The sequence below is a fragment of the Homalodisca vitripennis genome, chromosome 7 (assembly GCF_021130785.1).
Source record: "Homalodisca vitripennis isolate AUS2020 chromosome 7, UT_GWSS_2.1, whole genome shotgun sequence".
Classification (NCBI taxonomy): domain Eukaryota; kingdom Metazoa; phylum Arthropoda; class Insecta; order Hemiptera; family Cicadellidae; genus Homalodisca; species Homalodisca vitripennis.
In genome coordinates, this window is record NC_060213.1 from 91,792,870 (window position 1) to 91,817,535 (window position 24,666).

The 24,666-nt window shown below is 30.4% G+C and overlaps 1 protein-coding gene across 1 annotated transcript in view; it reads left to right on the plus strand.

The window, feature by feature from the left end:
• The first annotated feature begins 8,208 nt into the window (after window positions 1-8,208).
• LOC124366802 overlaps window positions 8,209-24,666 on the plus strand; it is a 43,239-nt gene continuing 26,781 nt past the window's right edge. The window contains exon 1 of the mRNA XM_046823403.1: window positions 8,209-8,414. Coding sequence (XP_046679359.1) covers window positions 8,209-8,414 — 206 coding nt within the window. The remainder of the gene's footprint in view (window positions 8,415-24,666) is intronic.

Sequence of the window (24,666 nt, forward strand, 5' to 3'; positions counted from 1 at the left end):
ATGACAACAACTACTCAGGTTATCTTTAACATTTTCTTTATTCTCTTTTACGTGTATGTGCAATGAATTCATGAAGACTAAACTGACTTTCATGCATTATATTTTTTTGGGACTGGTGAGTGTCCATAAAGTTATCTTGTGTGTCGTAAATGTAAGTCTTGTAGATAATAAATTACGGAAAGATGTGTTTTTTTTTACTAAACCTTACCTCAGTAATAGTATGTAATATAAATGTTTAATTTGGTTTAGTACTGGATTTCCCATTGGAGAAAAATATGTTATAGGAATACATCGTGTGCTAGCAGGACAAACACAAACAAGATATTGTAATGTTGAAATCATCTAAATTGTGTTTACTTCGATTTTACTAATAAGGATTGCTTTAGATGTTAGTCGTAATTTTACTTTTAACTTACCTGCATGACATTAATTTATACTGATAGCAAAACTTATTTTAAACTACATTGTTTATGAAACTAAAACAATATTTCATATACTCTTTGGTCACAGCTGTTGTGAAGGGATACAATGAAAGTGTTACGACGTGTTTACTCCTTTCAAGCTTCATCAGCCTGACCCTTATTGTAAGATCAGACCTGGCTGCACAAAAAAGAGCCTTTTCATATTCATATCAGGCTCTTTCTTGAATAATACTATAGCATCACTACTTATAAAATGCCTACTTGTATAAATACAATAGTTTACCTAATACCTAATAGTTATCTTTTCAGTTTATTTCTTGTAATAATTAATTGGTAAAATTACTCTTGCAATAATATTTATATAATATTGGTTATTGAATAAAAAATTCATAAACAATAGTGTTTATGACTAGATCTAAAAATGCGATTTTCGTATTGTTTTTTAAATTTAAATTATTATTTGAAGACTAAATACAAAAAATGTTTCCTGTCCATTGAAAAAATTGTGCAACATTATTTTACAAATGCTAAAAAATAACATTTTTAGCAATGTCTGTATTTATTTATTACACAACTTAAGAAGAAATTTCCAGATATGTATAGGGGAAATAATATTAAACAGAAATTGTTTAAGAATGTATGTATTTTACAGATAATGAAAAACCTTTAAATTCCCCCAGTAGTGAAGGTAGGAGATAAAGAAGGATAATATGCCGCTTAAAACCAACTTCTTATGATGTTCACAGGCACTACGATGCGCGATATAACAGGTTTTATCGCTAACAATCTCATATAATGTTTAAGTAATTGTAAGTACCACGTACTAAATTTTGAAACTAATGATCACACTCTCACTCTCTCTAGATCGGTGGAGTACTCACAGTGCTGCCACTACTAATCATTCATTTTAAGTTTTCCGCTGCTAGCATGTGGTTTATACTGGCCTTTTATATTATAAAATTTTTATTTTATTAGTTATGTATTGCGTATATATTGTTTAATGACATTTGTGGTTTTTTTTTATAAAGTGTAAATATGTTACTTGACTGTGAAAATTAAGATAATTTATACTGCATAGAATGTTATGCTTATATGGACTTTAAATGTGTTCGATATATAAAGAATAGAATTAAGAATAAAATTTTCATTTTAAAAATATATTGGAAATGTTGACTCAGCAATCGCTTGATGACGACAGTACTCCTTTATCGCAGATTGGTTGAAACGATTATGTTAATCGTAGAATAATACATTAATTACTAGCCTGGTATAAATTATATATTTTACTATTTTATATTAGAAAACTACCAATTAAAGCTTGTTTAAAAGAGGTATGTCTTTTACAAGTTTACAAGTGCAAAAAATATGATATAAAATAAAAAACAATAAACATCGAAAAATTATATTTTCCAGTTTATAAGAAAAATTAAAAAAAAATTATGGTTGCCTGTAAAGTCGGTTTTACGGGCGAAGATTTTACGTGACAACGTCTTTTTCTCGGTAGAATATTTATTGATATGAATATTATTAAATTGCACAATAGGAACAAGGAATTGAATGAAAATAAGAATTGCACAAATTTTAACTATAGAAATATATTTTGTTTACTAAAACATTGTACATAATTTGAAATTAATTAAAATTTGTTATTGTAAATGGTAAAGTTGAATAAAACATTTACTAAAATTGGAATTTGAAATTCTTGCTAAACACAGTTAAATTCTAACTCCGCCCGTGGTGATTGGTCGGTTTAGTTCGTTTGTTTGGTCGCACTGTTATGACAGGTTAGAGGTTATAATTTGAATTTTAAATGTTTGACTAGCAATACGCGCTGTTTCTTCTCAATCGACTGAATTACGATTGATTGCAGAGTGATTTAAACTAATAATTTACTTAACACTATCAACATTTGTCAATAGTATGACATAACCTATAAACTCAGTTTCTCAACTTTTGTGTCAATCTAACAATTAATCAATCAATCATAGTTTACGATAATGAAATATCAGTGTACAATTATTTACCTTTATTGTTGTAGTTGTTGTAAATGACGAATCTAAGCACTCAACATTTTCACGAATAAACATAGTTATCTGCTTTATCCCGTGCGGCGGACCCAAGTTATCTGCTTTATCCCGTGCGGATCCCGTGCGGCGGACCCACTGGACGGGCATCGTAACGTTACCGGGCGTTACATTTTTTCATGAGTGACTCCGAGCCGCAACCTAATTTAAGACGTTGTCACGTCCAAAACTATCACTGTTTACGATCGGTTGGTTTTGGTCCAAAATACATGTTTGATGATGATTTATAGAGACGGTATATCTCCATATCAAACCTACGTAACATAGATTCAGATAAGGGTTTAAATTAAAAACTCCAAAAGATTTTGTTAGGCATTTGCACTATATTACGATGAACTGTGTATAATAATTGTTTTAAATAAAGAATATGTTATACTAAATCTTATTACATAGAAACATAGATATGAATTGTACGATAATTTATCGAGCACTGCATTTTTGCAGAGAAAATTGGGCCCAATGTCAATCAATAAACCCTGTTTACAAGAGACCACAAACACCGGGCACTAGTTAGTGACCGAAGTTAGCCAGTCATTCCAGGTAAGAAGGTTCCTACTCGGCCACTTACCCAGGGACTAGTGAAATTTCCGACACTTCCCTGGCATAAAGCAATTTTCTACCGGTTAAACAACAAGAACATTTCAGTTGGTTTACAAAAAATATAATGATTTATTAAGGATATATTATTATTATTAAGTACAGGTAAGCTGACACTTCATTGAATAATAAAATCGTGTTTAATTCATTAGTTCAATTTCATAGCTATTAGTTTGATAAATATGTTGCAATGAAACCGAAATTCAAATATAAATCACACTTCATTTTTTTAAATTAATAAAAATCATATGTTCATATATAAAAACATTTTAAATTACATTAAAAATTTCAATTTACCTTGATAATATCTGTGTAAAAAAGCAGAAGTGCAGGTTAAATTCACGATCTTACCAATAATAGTCTCTATTACACTTTATAACGTGTCGCGTAACTATTTCGTTAAGTTTGGAGGTCATAGCCATTATCTGACTATCATTATTGTAGGAATTTATGCTTCATATTTGTAAGCTAACTTTATATAATTACTACCGAAAATTATAAAGAATATATCTGTTAATTCTGAAATATACGACCTATTTGCAAGAACTTTTGCATAAAGCTTCATTTATATACTCAAAATCGAGGTAGATAATGGTTCAGATTATTACATGAGATTAGGTTGCTAATTTTTACTATTTATATTTTAGTCTTATAATGGATAACTTCAGAACATCGCACAAGAAATCGAATTTAAAACAACGTGTTTCTAATATTTATATTTTTTGACAAACACTAATTAACAGCATCTATGGCTGCTAATAACTCCTATAAAATATAGAATCTCAACAACGTAAATAAAAATACACAAATAAATACATTTAAATAGGAATCTCACTATCCATGTATTTTTTATATTAGTTTTGATCTTTTCCAGTTGTAAAAATATAAACATTTTTCTATTACTATTAATGTTATCAATTATATGTATAGTAAAAGTAGTTTTGATATTATTTAATCTTAACTATATGATACTATGAGTGAAAATATCAATCAATAAAAAATTCATGGATATATTTGTACTGTAAATTATTATCAGCAATCTTCCCAGGAACCAAATGTCAAGAATTGAGCTCAGTAGGAGATAATTTCAGTTTAAAAATTTTAATTGATATTTAAATTGAGTTTTTCTTATAAATCGTTATCCTATAGTTACTATATACTCATTGTTTAAAAATTGATCGCAACTGATACTACTAAAACCATTTTTCTGACATTCATATGCAACGTGTGCATTTATTAAATATTTGAGGTACTATTTTTTTAATAAATGTGGTAAACAGAATAGAACATTTAACATTTACTCACCTTAGCATTTCAAATAGTAATAAAATAGCACAAAGCTCCACGTTCCGTTTAATCCTACTCCCTAAATCAGAAACGGGTCCACAATGAAGACAACTTGCCTGCCTTCATGAGTTCACATGCCCCATTAAATATGGCTCTGATGTGAGATGTCAGAGGGTGGTTCATATATACTTGGTGGTCAATCTGAATGTCAGGAAACGATGAATGCAGGTCCCTGGCAGACTCTTCACGCCTCCTACCTAACAGCCGTGACAGCCCGTGACACGACGAAGATGACCACTATGACAGGTGGTCTCGTGTTGCCGTCACTTAAGGTTAGTCAATACGCTACAGAAATCTCTGGGATGCGGAATGGTAAATCCAAAACTCGTGCCATAGATTCTAAAATCGCTAAAGAGTCCTCCCGAGGCGACACCGGTACGCCTGTGATCAATATATTGTTATTGTGAGTATGCTACTGGATATCGCACATTTTTAGGTTTTCCACGGCTATAATTTGTCTGTTAGTTCCTGTTTTTGGTTTCCAACTTATATGTGACTAAACAGGTTTGCTCTGTCTTTAAAGTCGCTTCTCAGCCTTTACCTCTTTCACAGCAGTTAGGACGTGGATAACTGTGACTGAACTCCTCTCCGTTTTTTCTTGGCTATCCTTCCTGAAAGCGGCGAACAAACCCATTAATACAGAGTGTGTGAAAAAGAACCATCCGATTTGGCATGTCTATATTTGGAACAGTAGTAAACATATACAATTACTTATTTTTTTGGCTGAAAGGGAAACTCTAACAGTTTGTTTTTCATACCTTTTCAAAGGTGTTCAATATGTCCACCTTTAGATATACGGCATATGTCTATGTGGTATTCAAATTCATCCCACATTGTAGCGAATCCTGAGTTACTGATTCCACTGCTGTAATGCGATTCCTCATTTAATCCATTGTTTTTGATAGCGGAGGCACATATACAGTGTCTTTGATAAAACCCCACAAGAAAAATCACATACAGTACCTTGGAGGCCAGAAATGTAAGGATGCGTCATTTTGTCCAGTGCGGCCGATCCACCGGTCACGAATTCTTTGATTTAAAAATTGTCTGACTGCCAGATGCCAATGTGGCGGTTCCACGTTCTGTTGGTAAAGTAATTCGAATCAGTCTCCAATTAGGGAAAAGAAAATTCAAGCACATCGATATATGTTATTCCTGTAACAGTGTTCTCAGCAAATAAAAATGGACCGTACATCTTTTCCCGTAAAACCGCGCAAAACACGTTAAATTTTGGAGAATCTCTCTCATGTTGCACAATTTCAAGTAGTTTTTCTGTGCCCCATATTCTAACTTTATGGCGGTTTACCTTTCAATTTAAATGAAATGTTGCCTCGTCGCTAAACACTATGTGCGATACAAAATGTTCATCGGCCATCATCTTATTAAGAACAAAGTAACAAAACTCCACGCGTAGTTCTTTATCACCCTTACGAAGAGCTTGCAGTATCTGACGTCTGTATCCCTTCATGCGTAATCGTCGACGCCAGACGGACATAAGTGGCATGTTGAGCTATCGAGCAGCGCGACGAACAGATTTCTGAGTCCTGCGTGTGAAACAATGTTGGATGCGCTTCACGTCTTCATCGGACACTCTGGGATGGCCGGTTCACTTGCCTTTACACAGACAACCTGTTTCTTGGAATTTTGCATACCATCGTCTAATGCTCTGTGATGTAGAAGGATCAACACCATACTTATTAAGAAAGTCACGCTGAACAGTTATTACAGACTCACACCGCGAAAAACATAGAACAAAAAACGCTTTTTGCGGTGAAGACGCTAATTTCACTAGAAATGAAGTAGGCGTTCACTCAAGCGCGCTCCTGCTACCTAGCGTGAACCATGTACAGCTTTAAAATACACTCTTTTCAATAGTACGTTGTTGGCGCATTTAGCTCAACAAACAGAATAGTTATTGATTATTTTTGATACATCCTGTACATTCAAGTTAAGTTCACGATCGTCATACACCTGACCAGCGGTCAATGATGTATCCTACGAACATCCTAGCGGTTTTCGCGTAACATTCTATACTAATATTATAGTCTGGGCACTTTACACAGTCTTTCTTTTTGATGTTTCTAGATTGCACTTCCTGGACTTTTAGACGTGTCTTTGATGTAAACAAGTGAACAAATACACAAATAGACTAATATCATTAACAAGTTTTCCCGGGGTAATTTTAACGTGGAATCAGTGGTAAAAGTTATATTAATTATTTATCTGAATAAAAGTTAATACATGCCTTTATGCAAACCGGACGTCAAACAATGACATGCACCGCACTATATCTTGATAATATAAGCAATCCTCACAAGTCAATTGATCGAGTAGCTCTGATAATAATTAACAAATTATTATATTATGATGTGTTACTTATTGGAAAATTCCTCCTACAATGGCCTTCACAAAAGTGAAAAACGAGATTTTAAAATATGGCTTACTGTTTCACTCTAGTGATAAATGAATTCTAAACTTTGGAAGATAAAATAATACAACTTTTTTCAACTTAACACTCTATTACACTCTTTTTAAATGTTAAGTTTTTTTTAAATTTAAACTGGTATTACAGAAAATCACTTAGTTAATAAATAATACGTTATACATTTTATGGTATGTCCGTTACGGTGAAAACAATTAGACATTAGAACAAAACTCATAGTAAATAACAGTCGAGTAAATCACTAAGTATCAAATCAGTTGATTGAACAATTTTTTTTTATCATAAATGTTACTTGTTGAAACACATGAAAAGTATATGATTATGGTTCAGTTATGCGTCAGAGCTCGAAGGGAACGGACGGTCTGCCTCTTATCAGATCCTTATCTGAAGTAACCTAGTGAAACACAGAGCGGTATGTTTTAACAAGCGTGTGTACAGGTTAACGTTTGTTAATGTTACTTGTTGTCTGAGTTACTACTGTTTTTTTGTGGTGTTGTAAAAGGTCTAAGTGCTTTGTTTTTCGAATAATAGTTATCATGTCGGATAAATGTGGAGTTTGCGTTAAAAAAGTTGTGGCAAATAGTCTGAAAGTACAATGCGTTGATTTCAAAAACAGATATCATGGAGCTTGTGCAGGGATGTCAAAGGATGATATTGATTTTTATTCAGAAGGAAAATCAAATGTGGAGATGTATAACAATGCAGTAAACTTCGTAGAACAAGTATGCAAGTGGAATCCGAGCTGGAGAAGAGTTCACCAGACATAAGTGACGTCATGAAGCTACTACTCGAGATGAGACAAGAAAACAAAGATCAAACTAAAAAACTTGAACTTGAACTGGGAAAAATCCATCGAACTCTGCCATCAAACTATCTCTGAGTTAAGGAAAAACTGTGGATTCACAGTCTGAGGCTTTGAACAATTATAAAGACTTGTATGAACAACTTTTGTTTCGAACATAAAAGGCTGCAAATTAAAATTGTTGAGCGGGAAGCCCGTCAAGACGAAGCTGAGCAATACTCTAGACTTAATTCAATAGAAAATCCATGGGGTTCCTGAGAAATAAAATTAAAATGTTTTCCAGTCTAGTTCAACAATTCGGAAACAGTCTAAACATACAAGTAAAGGAAGAGATGGTGGATGTCTGCCACAGACTTGGAGGGAAAAGTGGCGAAAGGACCCCGAGGCATCGTAGTGAAGTTTACAAGAAGAACAGTCAAGAAAGAGTTTTTCTACAAAAAAGGAGAGTTAAGAGAAATCTGAATACGTCTGACATTGGTTTCCCAAGCCCATCCAAAGTGTCAATCTATATAAATGAGAGCCTTACTCCTTACAAGACGGCGGATATTCAACGAAGTACGATCGATCAAGAAAGAAAAAGGATTCACGTTCGTCTGGATACGGAACGGCAAGATCCTGGTCCGACCATCAGAAGGTGACAAGGTGTCAGCAGTGAGCAACTGGAACGACGTGGAGAAGCTGAGAAGCTGCCGGCAGCAACAGGCTCGCCTCAACTCCAGGTAAACTAACTCCTCACAGGACAACAGTACAAACAGTTCATCATGTTCACATAAATGAATAGTTTAAAAGAAACAAGTTTTAAAAATAGTTTGTTTACTACTATTGATAGTTCAGATTTAATAATAGTACATCAAAACATCCGTAGTTTAAGGTCTAATTTTGACGATTTTTTAGTGTTTCTTGAAAAGTTTGAAAAGAAAGCCTGACATTATTGTACTAACAGAAATTTGGATAAGTGACAGTGAGGTGGGTCAGTACAATTTGCCTACTTTCTTGTTTAAATGTTCAATGTAATAATAAGTACCGTACGGGGGGCGGCGTGGCGGTGTTTGTATCCGACCAATTGAATTGTGTACGTCAGGTTAAAACAAACAATGGCGACGGCAGATGTCGTACACCTTCACTTCAAACTTGAACGGGGCATAGCTGTTGATCTTTTAGCAGTTTACAGATTACAGGCGTTCTCAATCAATATGTTTAATGACGGAATTTCAAAACACACTAAGCGGTATAAAATCTCTGCAAATTTTATAGTGAAAGGGGATTTAAATATTAATTTTGTTGGATACATCTATTAGAAGTGTAGAGGACTATTTAATTTTGATGGCAAGTCATGGACTCAACTCACTTGTCAATGAACCCACAAGGATAAATAATCATTCAGAAACCTGTATAGACCATGTTTTTTGTAGAAGTAAGTTTGATAGCTCTGTTAAGTACACAGCAGAAGTTTTGAAGATAAATATAACCGATCATTGGATGACAGTTTTGGGTTTAAATATTAAAAATAATTGGTATATCACGTATAACAAAAAAACTGTTTTGAACATGTTTCAGTAAATTTAAATACACTTAAATTAGTTGTAAGCCAAGAAAACTGGTTGGAAATATACAACTGTACTTCAATATCCGATGCATTTGAAATGTTCCTGATTAAAATTCAAAGTTATGTTTCAGTCTCTACGAATTGTGTAAACGTTAGTAATAAATTTTTTAAAACCCTGGGTCAATGCAAGTATTGTAAAAGCCGTTAAATAAAAAAATAATTTGTACAAAAAAGTTGTTAAGCGGCCTATTGATGTGAATTTTAAGAAATAGGTACAGGATTATTAACAACAGTTTAAAAAACCAAATAAAGCGCACTAAACAATTGCATTATTCACATGTTATAGAGTCAAATAAAACCAATACAAAAAAACAGTGGAAAACTATAAAGGAATTAGTAGGGGATAAAGTTAAAAAAACTCAGGTGTAATTCTGGTGAAAAAACCACAATGATATTACAACTTCAAAAACCCGAAAAGAGGTGTCCAACATTTTAAATAATTTCTTTTGTTCAATTGCAGTAGACCTGAGACAAAAATAGAAGCAGAATACACCAATCCCACTCGTATGAATAGTTGTCCACCAAAATATCTTCCATACTGTGGCAATAAAAGACTCGATGTTTTTGTATCCGACTAATAACAAAGAAATAAGCAATATAATAAAATCTTTAAAAAATAACAAAGCTCCTGGTTTTGATAATATTACACCTGTTATCATTAAAGAAATATCCCGAATCAATTACAGACGTGCTAGTTTATTTGATAAATCTTAGCTTGTCGACAGGAGAGGTCCCAAAAATTTTAAAACATGCGGTAGTCACTCAACTCTTAAAAAAAAAAATGACAGATCAGATCCTGGCAACTATCGACCTATTGCGTTGCTTTCAATATTTTCTAAAATACTTGAAAAAAGTTGTTAAGGTGAGGCTAGTGAATTTTTCTTACAAAAAACATAGTTTTTATAGTAAAAAACAGTAATGGGTTCCAAAGTAAGTTAAATACAAGTGCTGCCTTATTGGACTTCATGTCTCAGGTCTTACACAGGCATGGAATGAAGGAAAAGTGTGTGCTGGACTATTTGTCGACGTCATGAAGGCGTTCGAAACAGTGGATCATCGAGTACTTTTAAATAGAAAGCATGACGCAGGCATCAGGGGAATTGCTTTGCAATGGTTTTGTTCTTATTTGACAGATAGAACCCAAGTAACTAGAGCTAATAAAACTTTCAGTGAAGTAGGTAAACTAGGTATAGGGATACCCCAAGGATCAGTTTTGTCTGGCCCTCTTTTTCTAATTTATATTAATAATTTGTGCTATGGTAATTTCAAGGGCAAGATTGTAGCATTTGCGGATGATACTGCTTATTTTATAAAGCAGACTCACTAGCACAAGTACAACTGAGTATGCAACATGATGTAAATGCTTTAAGATGGTGGCTAATAATTTCAATGGTAATGAGACCTAAAAACCAAATACTTATTATTTAACTTATGTAGAAAAGTATCCTTTATTATTTCACCTGTTTAAAATACCATGTTTTGAGTTGTCATTCTAATAATAATATAGTGTGTAATTGTTCACACTTAGAACAGGTTGATAGTATTTAAGTATCTTGGATTAATGTAGATTCAAAGTTGAATTGGAAATCTCATTATAGCTGAAGTTAAGTCAAAACTATTGAAGTATGATAGACTTTTTTACTCTCTTAGAACGTTATGCTATACAGGATTGCTTAAAACAAGTTATTTTTCCTTTATAAATTCTAAAATTGAATACGGTTTAGAAATTTGGGGAGGAACTTATATTACAACCCTCAAACCAATTGTTACTCTGCAAAAACGTTTCATAAGAATAATAAAATTTAAGAATAAAATGGAGAGTACAGCTCCAATTTTTAGAGATTTAAAATGTGCTACCGATAAAAAATCTGTATATCTATAAAGTATTAAAAATCATTTTATAATCAAAGCAGCAGTTTTTACAATGCAAATTCACATTATAGTCAGAGAAGAATAAATCGTTCAAGTTCCGAGACCCCATCTAACCTTGTTTAAAAAAATTCTATCTTTTTTTAGGACCAAAGTTTTTTAATTGTTTACCAGAATATTTAAGAAAATGTAAAATTAAAAATAAGTTTGTTAAAATGCTTCGACATGTTTTGTTATTGGAAGAAAGATGTAGACAGGTTTTACAACACTATAGTATGATCATTACACTTTTAAATTGTAACCTTATATTATAATTTACTTGAAAATCTGATCAACATGTCACATATATATTTCCGTTTTATGTTACTTTTTTTTAGAAGTTAATCTAGTTATAGTTGTTTTAGAGTGTATCATTACGAGGATCTGGTAGGGCAGTCCTTTTTTTTCGAGTTGCTGTTTCTTTATGTGTACTAGTGTAATTCCCGAAACAGGTATTTTGTTACCTCGGCTTTATTTGTTGATTTTAGTTTAAGATCTACTGTATGTAAAATGTACAACTGACAACAATAAAGAAATTTTTCATTCATTCATTTCATATATCCTACCTAATTAAAATAATTTAATTCTGATATACGAATTATTATAATTTTTTTTATATGAAAACAAAATTGCCATGCCAACACAGTTTAACTATACAGAGCAATAGTCTTGTAGTACACTGTGGAAGGCATCTCTGTGACACGAAGGCAGCCCTCCAATTAGTCTCTTCCACCCTACAGTTAAATAAGAGCCCTTAGTTTCATGTCGCAAAAGTTACCTTCTGTGCAACTTCTTGAATGAAATCACGCATTAATTAACCACAGAACTATCTAAAACTTTAAAGCTTTCGATGTGTTATCATTTCACAATTTTTTTTAATTTCTTACCCTACAAATCTTAATATTATTTATTGAAAACAATAGTGTATATTTGCAATATAGATACTTTAAGCAACTTTCATTTTGCTAAATTGTCTTATTGCGTTATAATAAAAATAAAAAAATAAATTCATGTTTAAAAATTAAAATATACGTAGATATTTATTGTAGTCGGTGTCCAGAATATCTTATAAAGACAAAGTTAACATAAAAATATAGTACTTTAGGGATATATAATATTTAAAATTCCCAGAAGATTATAAAAACCTTTTGCTTTGCATCTCAGTAAAGCTAAAACTCACTACGCAAACACCCACTATTGCACCTAGAATGTGATAACTGCTGATCGGATGACTTCAGTATGAAACCTAACGAAGGCGAATAATTTATATCTAATTATGACCTCAAATATAAATAATTTTATAGTTTAAGCAGATTTCAAATTTGGTTGAAATAACTATATATATATATATATATATATATATATATATATATATATATATATATATATATATATATATATATATATATATATCAATCGTTCTCATAGACCATTTCATTTTAAATGAATCGTTCAGACCGGCAGAGACATAGGTAGACGCACATAATAAATAAAATTTATTGCCCAACCCCTCATGTTATTGGATGAAAAGTGCTTGTAGTGTAAATACCACCTAATATACACTTAATGGATAACAGTAAAGCTTGTAATATATGTGTTTATTAGGTGAAGTATAATATTTAGCTGTGCACTAATATTTGTAAAAACAATTTTAACATAGTGTAGCTGAATATAACTACTAAAATAATTGCCACTTCAACTACGATACAGTGTCATTAATTTATAGTAATAATATTCACTGGCATTATTACCAGAGCACAATAGCGGTTGGTCCGAGAAAATCGGCTTTTGTTGGCTTTCGTTCTGAATAAGGATTTAATACGGTTTTCAAATGTAATCCTCACAAACAATGCAAGGTCTATATGTATTATGATGGTAGTATAATGCTCTTATAAATTGGTGTTGTTACAAACAGTTTAATGACACCATTATAGGTAACTAGTTTTTAAATGGCGCTTTCTAACTTTTTATGTTTATTTGTTTAGTTAATTTAAGATAAGTTTAGTAAATTACATCAAACTGTATTATATTTAATAGTATTATAACTTTGTAACATCAGCGTTCAATTTAAGCAAATATGTGCTAGCATAATCATGCATTAATTCTAACAATATTTATAGGAATTTAATTTATTGTAATGATTTGCCGAGGGCAGGTTACAACACAATACCTATTAATATCTTGAGTTTTTTGGAGAAGGTAATAAAATATTCTGAGAAGGTTATTACGTTCACTGTCAGCTGATAACTCATTGGTGCTGTGTTTATATACTGTAGTCTTTAAAACATAATAAGATAATCTTTGAATAAGAATATTTAACAAGATAAAGATTATATATAGATATAAATCTAAATAAAAATTAAATTCTAGAATTTACTAGAATAAATTTTATTCTAGTAAATTCTTCTACTTTTTTGCTTAAAATGTTTTTCTACTGCAGTTTTTATGTGCATGGAATAAGGCAATATGTTAAGCTTACTAAGACCAAGTGCCCCTACTAAACTAGAAAACTAAAAAAATTGTAATGCATTAGGGCTAATTATTAATCGTAATTTATATTTTTAAGGACTAGTATGTAGCTAGAAAATAATTTTGTAAGTCGTAAATGTAAATTCTATAGATATTAAATCAGGAAAAGATGTAAGTTTTTTTACCGAACATTACTTTATTAATAGTATGTAATTAATTTGAATTGTTGATTTTGTTTTGGACTGAATTTTCTATAGTTAACGAATGTAGTACATCCTGGGCTGGCAGGACAGAATCAAGGCAGAGGTCAAAATGTTGGAATAATCTTAAGTATGTTTACTTCGATTTTATTAAGAATGGTTGTTTTCGAAGTTAGTTGCAATTTTACATTTACATACGCTGTATGATAGTAATTTGTACTGATAGCAAAAGTTATTTTAAACAACATTGTTTTTAAATTAAAAAGCAATGTTTGATATACTCATTGGACACAGCTGTTGTGAAGGGATAAAATAAAAGTGTTATGACGTGTTTACTCCCTTCAAGCTTCATAAGCTTGAGCCTTATTGTAGGACCAGACCTGGGTGCACACAACAAAGCCTGTTCAAATTCATATCAGGCTGTCTCTTGAAAAATTCTATTGCATCACTGTTTATTAAAATATATATACAGTGGCTTACCAACTAAATATGAAGTGAGTTTATTTCATGTTATAATAATTGGTAAAAATATGTAGCAATAATATTTATAATATAATGTTGGTTATTGCATTAAAAGTCATAAAAATGGCCTATTTAAGACTAGATCTTAGAATGCGTTATTCATTTTCTATTTAAAACTTCTAATTTTAATTAATGAATAAATACATATAAAAGTTTCCTATTCATTGAACTTACAATGAAAAATTATTTTAGAAATGCTGGAAAAATAACATTTTTAGCATTAACTGTATTATTTTAACACACAACTTATGAAGAAGTTTAATTCCAGATCTGTATTGTGGCAATCATTTTAAACAGAAATTTTCCAAGAATTTGTTTAATGTTACAGGTAAGCAAAAACCTGTAATTGCCCCTAGTAGTGAAAGGGTAGAATCAGTTTAGTTATATAAGTATAATGGGCCGCTAATGGGATGTATTATCGGTATGAATCTCATAATGTCTGTAATATTTTTATAATACTTAAAAATATTAGTTTCTCTCTCACACACACTCTCTCTTGATCGTTAAAATACTTTTGGTGTAGTCAATACTAATCTCTCATTTCAAGATTACCGCTGCTAGCAAGTGATTTATACTGTCCTTTAGCAATATGAACTTTTATTTTCGTGGTTGTTTATTACGTATATTTTGTTTAGAAACCTGCATTGTGTTGTATAAAGTGTTAAATAGGTTAATTTATTGTAAAAAATGAGTTCAAATATACTGCCTAGATGTTATGGTTACATGAATTTTAAACGTGGTGCCTTAAGAGTAAACTTTAATTTTAAACTTTTATTAGAATTTTTCATTCCACAAACGCCTCATGACGACAAAACTCATTTAATACAGTTTTGTAAAGAAACTATTATAATAATTATAGAATAATATATGACATATTTGCCTGGTGTAAATTATAAATTTTACTATTTTTTGTGAGAAAATGACCAATTAGTTCCTGCTTAAAACAAGCTATACATTTTTACGCTACTAAAGTACACAGAATATGTATACTAAAGTACTCCTAATAAAAACCATATAAATATTGAATATACTATATTTTACAGAATATATCAAAAAATTCCAAGAAAGGGAACAGGCAATCGCTTTTTACGAGCGTTATGAAGAAGATATTTATTTGGTGGTTTTGGTCTAAAATATATGTTTGTGGATAAAATATTGAAATATTGGATTTATCTCTACTTAAACATAGGTTACATACATAAAGGTTGAAATTCATCACTCGACGAGATTTGAATGAGTATAGCGTTCTATTAGTAGAAACGTAATTATTTAATAAATTATAATTGATATACAATATTTGCTTGTTAATAAGAGTATTTGATTCTCTCGAATATAGATATGAGAAGTATAATAATTTACGTAGCATTGAATATTTCCTGGGGAAAGTGAGCCGAATGTCAACGACTAATGTCTGTTTACAACATAGTACAAACCGCAGACACTGGTTAGTGACCGAAGACAGCCAGTAATTCCAGACAAGAAGGCCACTCGGCCTCTTACCCCGAGACTTGTTTAATTTCCGACTTTACCGCAATTAGCAATAATTATAGCTATGTGCTGCTACTTGCAAACGAAGAAAACAATTTTAACCTATTACCGGTTAAACAACATGACTAATGTAATAAATCAGTTTTTATTGATACCATTAATGCATTTATTACATATACATTCATTATTTAGTACACTTAAAATGATTATTCAATAAATAGTTTTGCACTATCACCAGTTCAGTTTTAAAAGTAACAGTAGTTTTAGGAATATGTTGTATTTAAATCAAATTGTAAATATACATATATCTTGTAAACTAAATGTACACTTTTATTTCGAAATTAAAATATTCTTTATATTAGTGTATGAATATATTTTAAATACAGAAATTAAAAGTACAATAACTTTGTAAAAAGATTAAATGCGTGTCCTGATTACGATAAGTTTTCAGGTCGTAGGCGTTATCTGAACATCATTTTAGTAGGACTTTATTCTTTCTATTTGTAAGCTCCCTTTATATAATTACTGCCAAAAACTATAAGCAATATATCATTTCAGCAACGTTCATGTTGCTCTGGACTACGGTGTTCAAAAGCATTGGTTGTATCCTTAACGGTAAGAGGGATATCCTCTGAGAAGGCGTACTATCATTGAACTATATTTTTCCACTGCATATGAGAAGATGGATTTTTAATTTCATGTCTATACCTCTGTTACTTCTTGACATATTCTGGTAAAAAGAATATACAGTCTAATAATTAACAGATAGACGTAATGCTGGTAGAAATTATAGTTTTATATTTCAAGACATACTGAAATTGTCAAAGTACGCTATCATTCGGCTAAATCCCATAGACGAATACGTACACCATCGAAGTCCATGTTGCTACTTCCGAAAAAACCATTTCCTGCAAAGTGTCCTTTCTCTAAGCCTATCCGTTCCTGAGGTATCGTAAGGATAAAGTAATATACAAGCAGAATTTCAATATTTGCAGTACATCAAGTTATTGTCCTCAATAACAGTTTCTCAAATACTACTTACAATTGATACTTTTTAATCACTCAAGTAAGTAATAAAAGTATTTTAGGCGACTATTTCAAATATGTAGTAATATTTATTTAAAAGCCTTAGTATAATAGTATAATAGTATAATAGTAATAAAGTCATATTCGATGACGTTATTTTTTTTATAAATATTTTATTTCCCCAATGGTTTTGGAGTAAGATAGGAAAATTATCTAATAAATATTTCATTGGAAATAACAATTATGAATCCCTGCCTCAAAATATTGCAGTAGAAAAAGCGTATAGGCGGCTATTCATTTTATCAGAAACACTAACTCATCCCGCAGGAAGTAGACGTACTGCTGTTTAGTAACCTTGATATATTACATTACCTCTGACAACGCGTGCTTATACCCACTGCTCTATAAAACGATACAAAGAATATACGGTAAAACAAACCTATATCTTGTACTACGTCTACTCGTATATTCTCAAATAATAATAGTCTCAAAATATCATTACAGTAAACATATGTTTTAAATTTAAAATCTTGTTAAAGGTAATATATTTAAAAAAGGTATTATACAAGGTAAAAATTTGAATTATATTAATAATATACTAAAAAGTACTTTAATTCGTAATAATAACAAATAGTTCGTATTACATTTTAAAAATATTATGAATTCCGCTTTTGATAGGTGTTATTTTAATGAAGATATCAGGTAAAAGTTTCTATCTTACTTTCATTATGAATTTTAAACCAAATGTACGAAATACAAGGGGTGAAGCACTCTGAGATCGCAGTAACGAAATCTATTTTAGCAAGTAAAACCTAAATGCACCACCTATAGAGGTCAAAATAAAATAAAGTCTTACAACGTTGCCGTCAAAATAGAATAGTAATGAACTAAAATTTTATCTACGAGAGGGCATAGTTTGATTGTTCTTTGCAAATTTCGTGCGAAACGTATTATTTAAAAATATTTTAAAATTGAATCTACTTCGCGTTGATTCCGACCCCTGGCAGCGGCAGCATCTTGGCTCTACGTTGTACTAATTCCCCAAAAGGGAAAATGAAGACTAAAAGTATAGAGCATAAAAATAGAAGGGCTAATTTATATTACAAAAGTCAAGGCGCGGGAGGTATTCCCCGATGAGCTCGCTACAAAGTTCATAAGAGAAAAAATTGTTTCGCGTGCCCATTAGATTATTATTTTGCTAAGAATTTAGTTTCAAGAACCTAGAACAAAAATAATACAAACCAATAATAACTAACAGGGCTGCATAAATATTTATGTAATATATAATGAAAGTAAATAACGGTAAGATTTTAAGTCCGTTATATAAATCTTTCGTAAATCTTTACGGTTTCCTGTTTTGTTCGTATGGACAAGTATATTTTATTAATTCGAATAAAATCTAAATAATTCACGGTACAACAAATATTTAACACGAAGTATACTACAATGGCTATAAATATGTACCTTATTAATTTTTTATTGAATATCTTACAAAAATAAATATCAGCTTTGGCATCAGAAAAATCTATCATACGAACCATATTGATTGTAGGCCTATACGTGCAAAGCCCTAAATATAGCCAATAGCAATTCGTTCAACGTAAATATTTTAACTATAAACAGCCAATATTTTATTTACCTTAAACATGCCTACTACTACTATGCTATATAGAGCCTCAGAGTTGATTACATCGTAGATGCGTTAACTGAAAAATTAAAGACTTCACGTGTTATTCAAACTGGCATAAATTTATTAATTTATAATTGATTGGTTAGGCTATTCAATAAGATATTAAGGTGAGTTGAGAGAACTTTGAATTATCTCACGAGCTCTTAAAAAGCTCTCTCTACAACCTTAAGCTCCCAAAACACTATCAAATCCATTTTAATCTAAAGGCATCTAGAGATAGGAATATCTTCCAGTAACAATCAATTATATTTGAAGTTTTTTATTGTAATTTAAAAAAATATGCCTTTACCATCCCTGTTTAAAAAAAATACTCGTGCGAACATACATGTAGCATGTATTTAATTACATATACATAATATACTAAGGTATTAAACCATGTTAATTACATTCCAAATTTAAGGCTATTTGTTTTGTATTAGCAATGAGTTTTAGATGTTTAAAGTTTTCAATGTCCTCAATTTAACATAACCATATTAAGAAATAACAATTGAGATATAGAAGTATCTTTATTTAACTTCTAAATACAAAAAATAGTTTTAAAAACGACGAATATAAACTTTGTCGTAATGATTAACCGGAAACACACGTGTGTGGCTTACCCCGGTGTTTGGGGGTTCGCTCTTCAATTTACACTTAGTTAAGGGATGAAAAGACAAGGAAGCCACGAGGGTGAAAACAGCCCCTACTTAAACACTCCCTTTCCTTGCTCCCTACCATCTTGATAGTGTAAACAATCTCTGCCTTTCCTTGTTTCATTCAAAGACAAATACAGTAACTTTTTAAATAATATAGATATTTTCATATGTGCTAGGTCAAGTCATAAAGCAGTATTAAAAATCTTAATAAACCGGTAGAACTGACATTAGACTTGTTTCTTCTTGTTCAAAAAGTTTTTTTTATTTAAAGAAATGAGCAAATACACTTGCATTGTAAAATTGTCAATAATTATTGAGCAACAGACTTTTTGGAATCAAGCATAATTAATTGTATAGTTGTAGCGTTAAAGAATTCTAATAATTTAAATTTTAGGCGCTGGAAAATTCTCTTTTGGTCTGTTTGATAGGATGGTATCTCCAGTAATAAAACAACTATTAGCATACATTTTGCGTACAGTTTCAATTTTATACGTAACATCGAATTAGATGATGGTTAACATCACTATATCACTACATTAAAGAATTAAGTTGATAATTCTTTAATGTTTTAGTTTTGTCTTAAAATAACTAACATCAGAACATTTCACAAAAAGACAAAATTTAAAACAAAATCGTTAAAATATTATGATTTTTTGAAATGGTAGCTATGGTTGCTAGCAAAATCATAAAAGATAGTTTTAATCTGCTAATGATTATTTTGGCGACATATTTTAACTAACAGAAACGTAAATTAAATGACACAAACGAACAAATTTAAATTGGAAGCGTGTATTGATCTTAATAGACACTCAAAACACTGCTATGTTTAAGCAATAATTTTTAAACGATTTTAAAAATTATATATTTTTATTTGGTTCATTGTTTCCAACCTCGCATACATTTTACAGAAAACCTTAATGGATACTTTTATTCTCACACACTTTACACACATAAAAACATGTAATGTTGTTTCAGATCTCAATTAGTAAAACTATAACTAAAAATTTGATAATATTTATCCTACATCGTAATGTAGATATGAGACACATCCCGATTCAGATTCACTGATTTGTTATCTACTGTCAGTTTCATATGGAAATGTGCATAACGTACACCGAATAGCCATTTATTTGCGTTACTTTATTTATATTTGTAAGAATATCTAATGTTTTATCTATTAGGATTATTTATATGAATTATATTTATAGTGAAGTTAGTCTTATGAGTATTTTAAATCTCAATGATATGGTATTATGTGTAAAATAAAAACAGCCTTTACGAAATAAGTCATGAATAATTTTTATCTGTAAATGATCACTAGCAGTCTGCCCAGGAAACAAATATCAAGGATTGACATTAAGAGATCATTTAAGTTTGATTATATTCATAATATTGATAACTTTTTTTTCTTATAAAAATTTATCTTACTCTTACGACAAATTTCAATAACAATAATATAAAGCAATTCGTTCAAAAATATTTTTTTAATTCTAATGCTACGTGTCCATTTATTAAAACTCAGAGGTCATATTTTTATAATAAATATGTTAAATAGAATATAACATTTAGTCACCTTAGCATTTTACAAAGTAATAAAATGGCTCAAACCTTATTTACAACATAATTTTACTTCCTAAATCAGACATGAGTTTTTAAAAATTATTCGATGTCTGATGTACTCGTAAATACACTTTCCTTGTAAAAACATGTTAGATCGATGTATCCGAAGTTTTCAGGGATACTCTAATGGATCTCGATAAAAAATAGGCCTATTTCTTGTTTAAATCACAGTCCAGGCTGCAACTTATAGTATATATAATTTGTTATTTGAAAATTCTTTTAAATAAAGACCTTATGATTTTGTGTATTTATGAGTATATCTTTTAGTTTTGTTTGTACATTATGTCAAAAACAGGTTGATGCGCAGAAAATAAATTGAATGTAATATTTAATAAGATTTATTAAAGAGCTACGTATAACCTGATGTTTATATTTTTACTCCATCAACATGAAATACAAAACTCCTAAGTAGGTACTCTTTGATCGTAGTAGGCTTAGTTTATCGTATTTATGTATATATACATGGTCATTTTTGTTCCATGATTTTGTTGGCAGAACATTTACGCATTTTGAACAAACAGTAACCAAACTAGGTTATCCACTAATTAATTTATATTTTTGTTGATACTGATATTTACTCTTAGTAAAAGTATTATTGTAATTTATGATAACTATTAATAGTATATTATTTTGTTAGTTATATTCAGTTTACATCAATTTCTCTTGTTTCTTATACATAAGTACATTCAAACTTGAAACTTCTAGTATTCTTCTTCTATGAATGCTGTTGTATGAAAGCTGATAAAATATACATCAGCTGTGAGTGTTTTTAAAGCTGAAATTGAAATAATGCTTTATTACTGACATCTGGTGTAGGTTAACAATTATTGTTGTACTTATCTAATAGAGTAGAACAATGTATTCACTACAGTATTCATAGCTTGGTATTATCTTATTGATTGCATTATAAATTACCTTAAAGAGATTCAACGTTGTTCCTTATTTATTGCCATACAAAATATGTTCTGTTAATTATATTCTTCTATTCTATTTTATTATTTGCTACGTATTTATGAAAAATTAGTTTTTTATTTCTTGTATTCATAAATAAAGTGAAAACTGTATTATCTATGAAAGTAAAATTTGGTGTTAGTTTAAATACATACTATAGAATCATTTTTTGTCTGTGCAAAGATAAATCTTTGTGTAAACACGAACAAAATTAAAATGTAATGAAAGCTTCCAGACTTTAAAAAGAATAATTACGAATCTTACGACTAAATGGCGTTAAAGATGTCCGCGATGACTCTACTTAAATGCAGTAATTGAATAAAATGAGATTTTCCAAGAATCATTCCTCACTAATTCTTTCCGGTAAATAAAGCAATTTGTCTTCATCGATTTAAACCGAGTCGGCTTGGTCACTTTATCTTGTTTCCTCTTTGTGTAACATGGAATTTTCTTTGAAACGCATGAAATACGTGAAAGTTTTAATCAATAGCGTGAATAATGTATATTTAACGTCGTGCGCAATGTGTATAAACATATTTTACGTTAGATATTTGATGATTCAATAAATTAAATAGTAACTAGCCTGGCTTGGGCATATCATTTACGTAGTTTTTTTGATTGGGTTTAAATTATTCCTTTTGAACTTTACTAGCTCTGTTTGAGCCTCTTAAATTCAAAGTGTAAAGACAACAGTACTCTGTAATATATAGACTACAATTGCCTGCAAGGCAAGAGAGATCTCAATTAACTACAACAGCCAACCCGCGTAGTAAAGTAAGCTATTGATAAACCCTTTTACACCAATATTTCTAAATTTGCGGTTTTTCTTCTGAAAATACTATCTAGGAAATACAATGAGTCTTTTTGCAATCTTAGGGTTACCAAATGTAAGCGCCTCTTTGGAAATTGTTTTTACCTTTATATATTAATGTAGAATATAAACTAGTTAGAAGTAAACTATACAACAAGCTCATCTCTCACTTAACTTTGTGTAAAGATAAACCAGGTCCTTTATTTGACTAAAATGATATCCGGACTGAAGCTTGATGGCATGTACGTGTTTCCTCATTAGCCTAATTCAGCCTACAATTTATTTTTCAGAATAAGAAATAAAACTGCTTTACATTGACAGGTAAACCGTAAATAAAATATATAAAAATATTAAATGAAAAAAATATTTAATAGATGATATAATAATAGAATATAAATACATATACGAATATATACTGTCAAGTTTCAACTTAAGGAGAACCCGTGTATTATTTCTTCAACTTTATGAGTAAAATTTGCATCTTATAATTTGTCTATTTAAAACAATTTCCTTTTTCCATGGTTAAAATAATTACTTTCTAAAATGTATACTCGGAATAATCAAACTGACACAAATGACATACAAATTTAATGTCTGTCCTATTATGAAGAAATAATATTGATTGAGCAGTAATAATTCTCTATTAATAACTTCAAATGTTGTTTAGTTCCGATTTCACCTGCAAAAAGTAGGTGACGAAGATGTTTAAAACGAACAGTGAATCGTCTAAACATTAGAGACACATACACCTCTCACCCTTACCAAGTAGAAACACAGTGTAATCTACTTAATGAGGTAGATATTTTTTAAAAGCTACAAGAGGGTGGAGAAACCTAACTTTCTACATATAACATTTCTACATATGGTTGGTTTAATGTGAATCTTAAGTTTAGCTCCAACAATAATTTACCAGTATTTATATAGGACGCCGTAAGGCTGAATTTGTTATACAGAGAGAAGACGACCTCTCCTAGATATGAACATGAAATAATATTAAATATAAAAATATCTAAAAAAACACATATCTGTTATATTTATATGTTATTCTTATCTATAGAGAAGAGTTAATTTTTTTATTGAATAAGTTTCTCCATAGCAATTGTACAGTAGTATATATTAGTCCATAGTATATTGTCAAGACCAAATAACTTTCTTGTTATGTTGAGCTATTACTTGCAATGGAATTATATTTCGAAAGAGCGCTAAGTATGAACTAGATTGGATATAATTTTTTATCTTATCGGAAATATCTCGTCCATGTAACCTAGTGTTCTTTAAAATTGACATATGAGGTCAGAACATGAAGTAATTTAGACTTTTTTTAATGTTTACGTTTCGTTAATAAATGTACTTCCAATCATCTTAAACTTTTCTACTTTTTATGAATTTCAAATTAAGATTGCAAGTCGATTAGTTTATTTATTGCATGTTAGTATTAAATCACATCTTGATAGCAATTAATAATGTATATAGTTAAACGCGAGTTACGAGTACGCCAGACGACTTGTTGCGTAACAGGCTCGTCGAGGGTACATCCAAAACTTCAATTCTATAGCGCATTTCATTAGGACACATGTTATTTGTCATATATTAAAAGCTTGTACGAATTTAATCAGTTTGTTTACACATTCGTCTACTATATAAGATATACACAGAGAAAAAGTTAAAAGATATATTCTTTCGAAATTTCGTTTTTGTTACCAGTCAGCCAACTTAACACGTGCATTCATGTAAAATTTATTAAATTAATATCATATATCTGTGTTGTACTCGTATAATCACGCAGTGTTTTAAAATCTGCTTGTTCTTTATGATAATAACATAAAATGCAGTAAATTAATTATATATTACTATTATAGAAACGAGAATTACTACTGACTTGCTGTATTTGGATTCTTAATAGATTTTAACTAGGATGCACAGTAAGCAGAGTCGTTATTTATTAGTTTTTCGCTTTTGTCTTTTTGTACAGATAAAGAAGCTGAACAGTTTTAAATGTTATTTAGTTATCCAGTGTTGTAAATACATGTTTAAAGATTAAAACT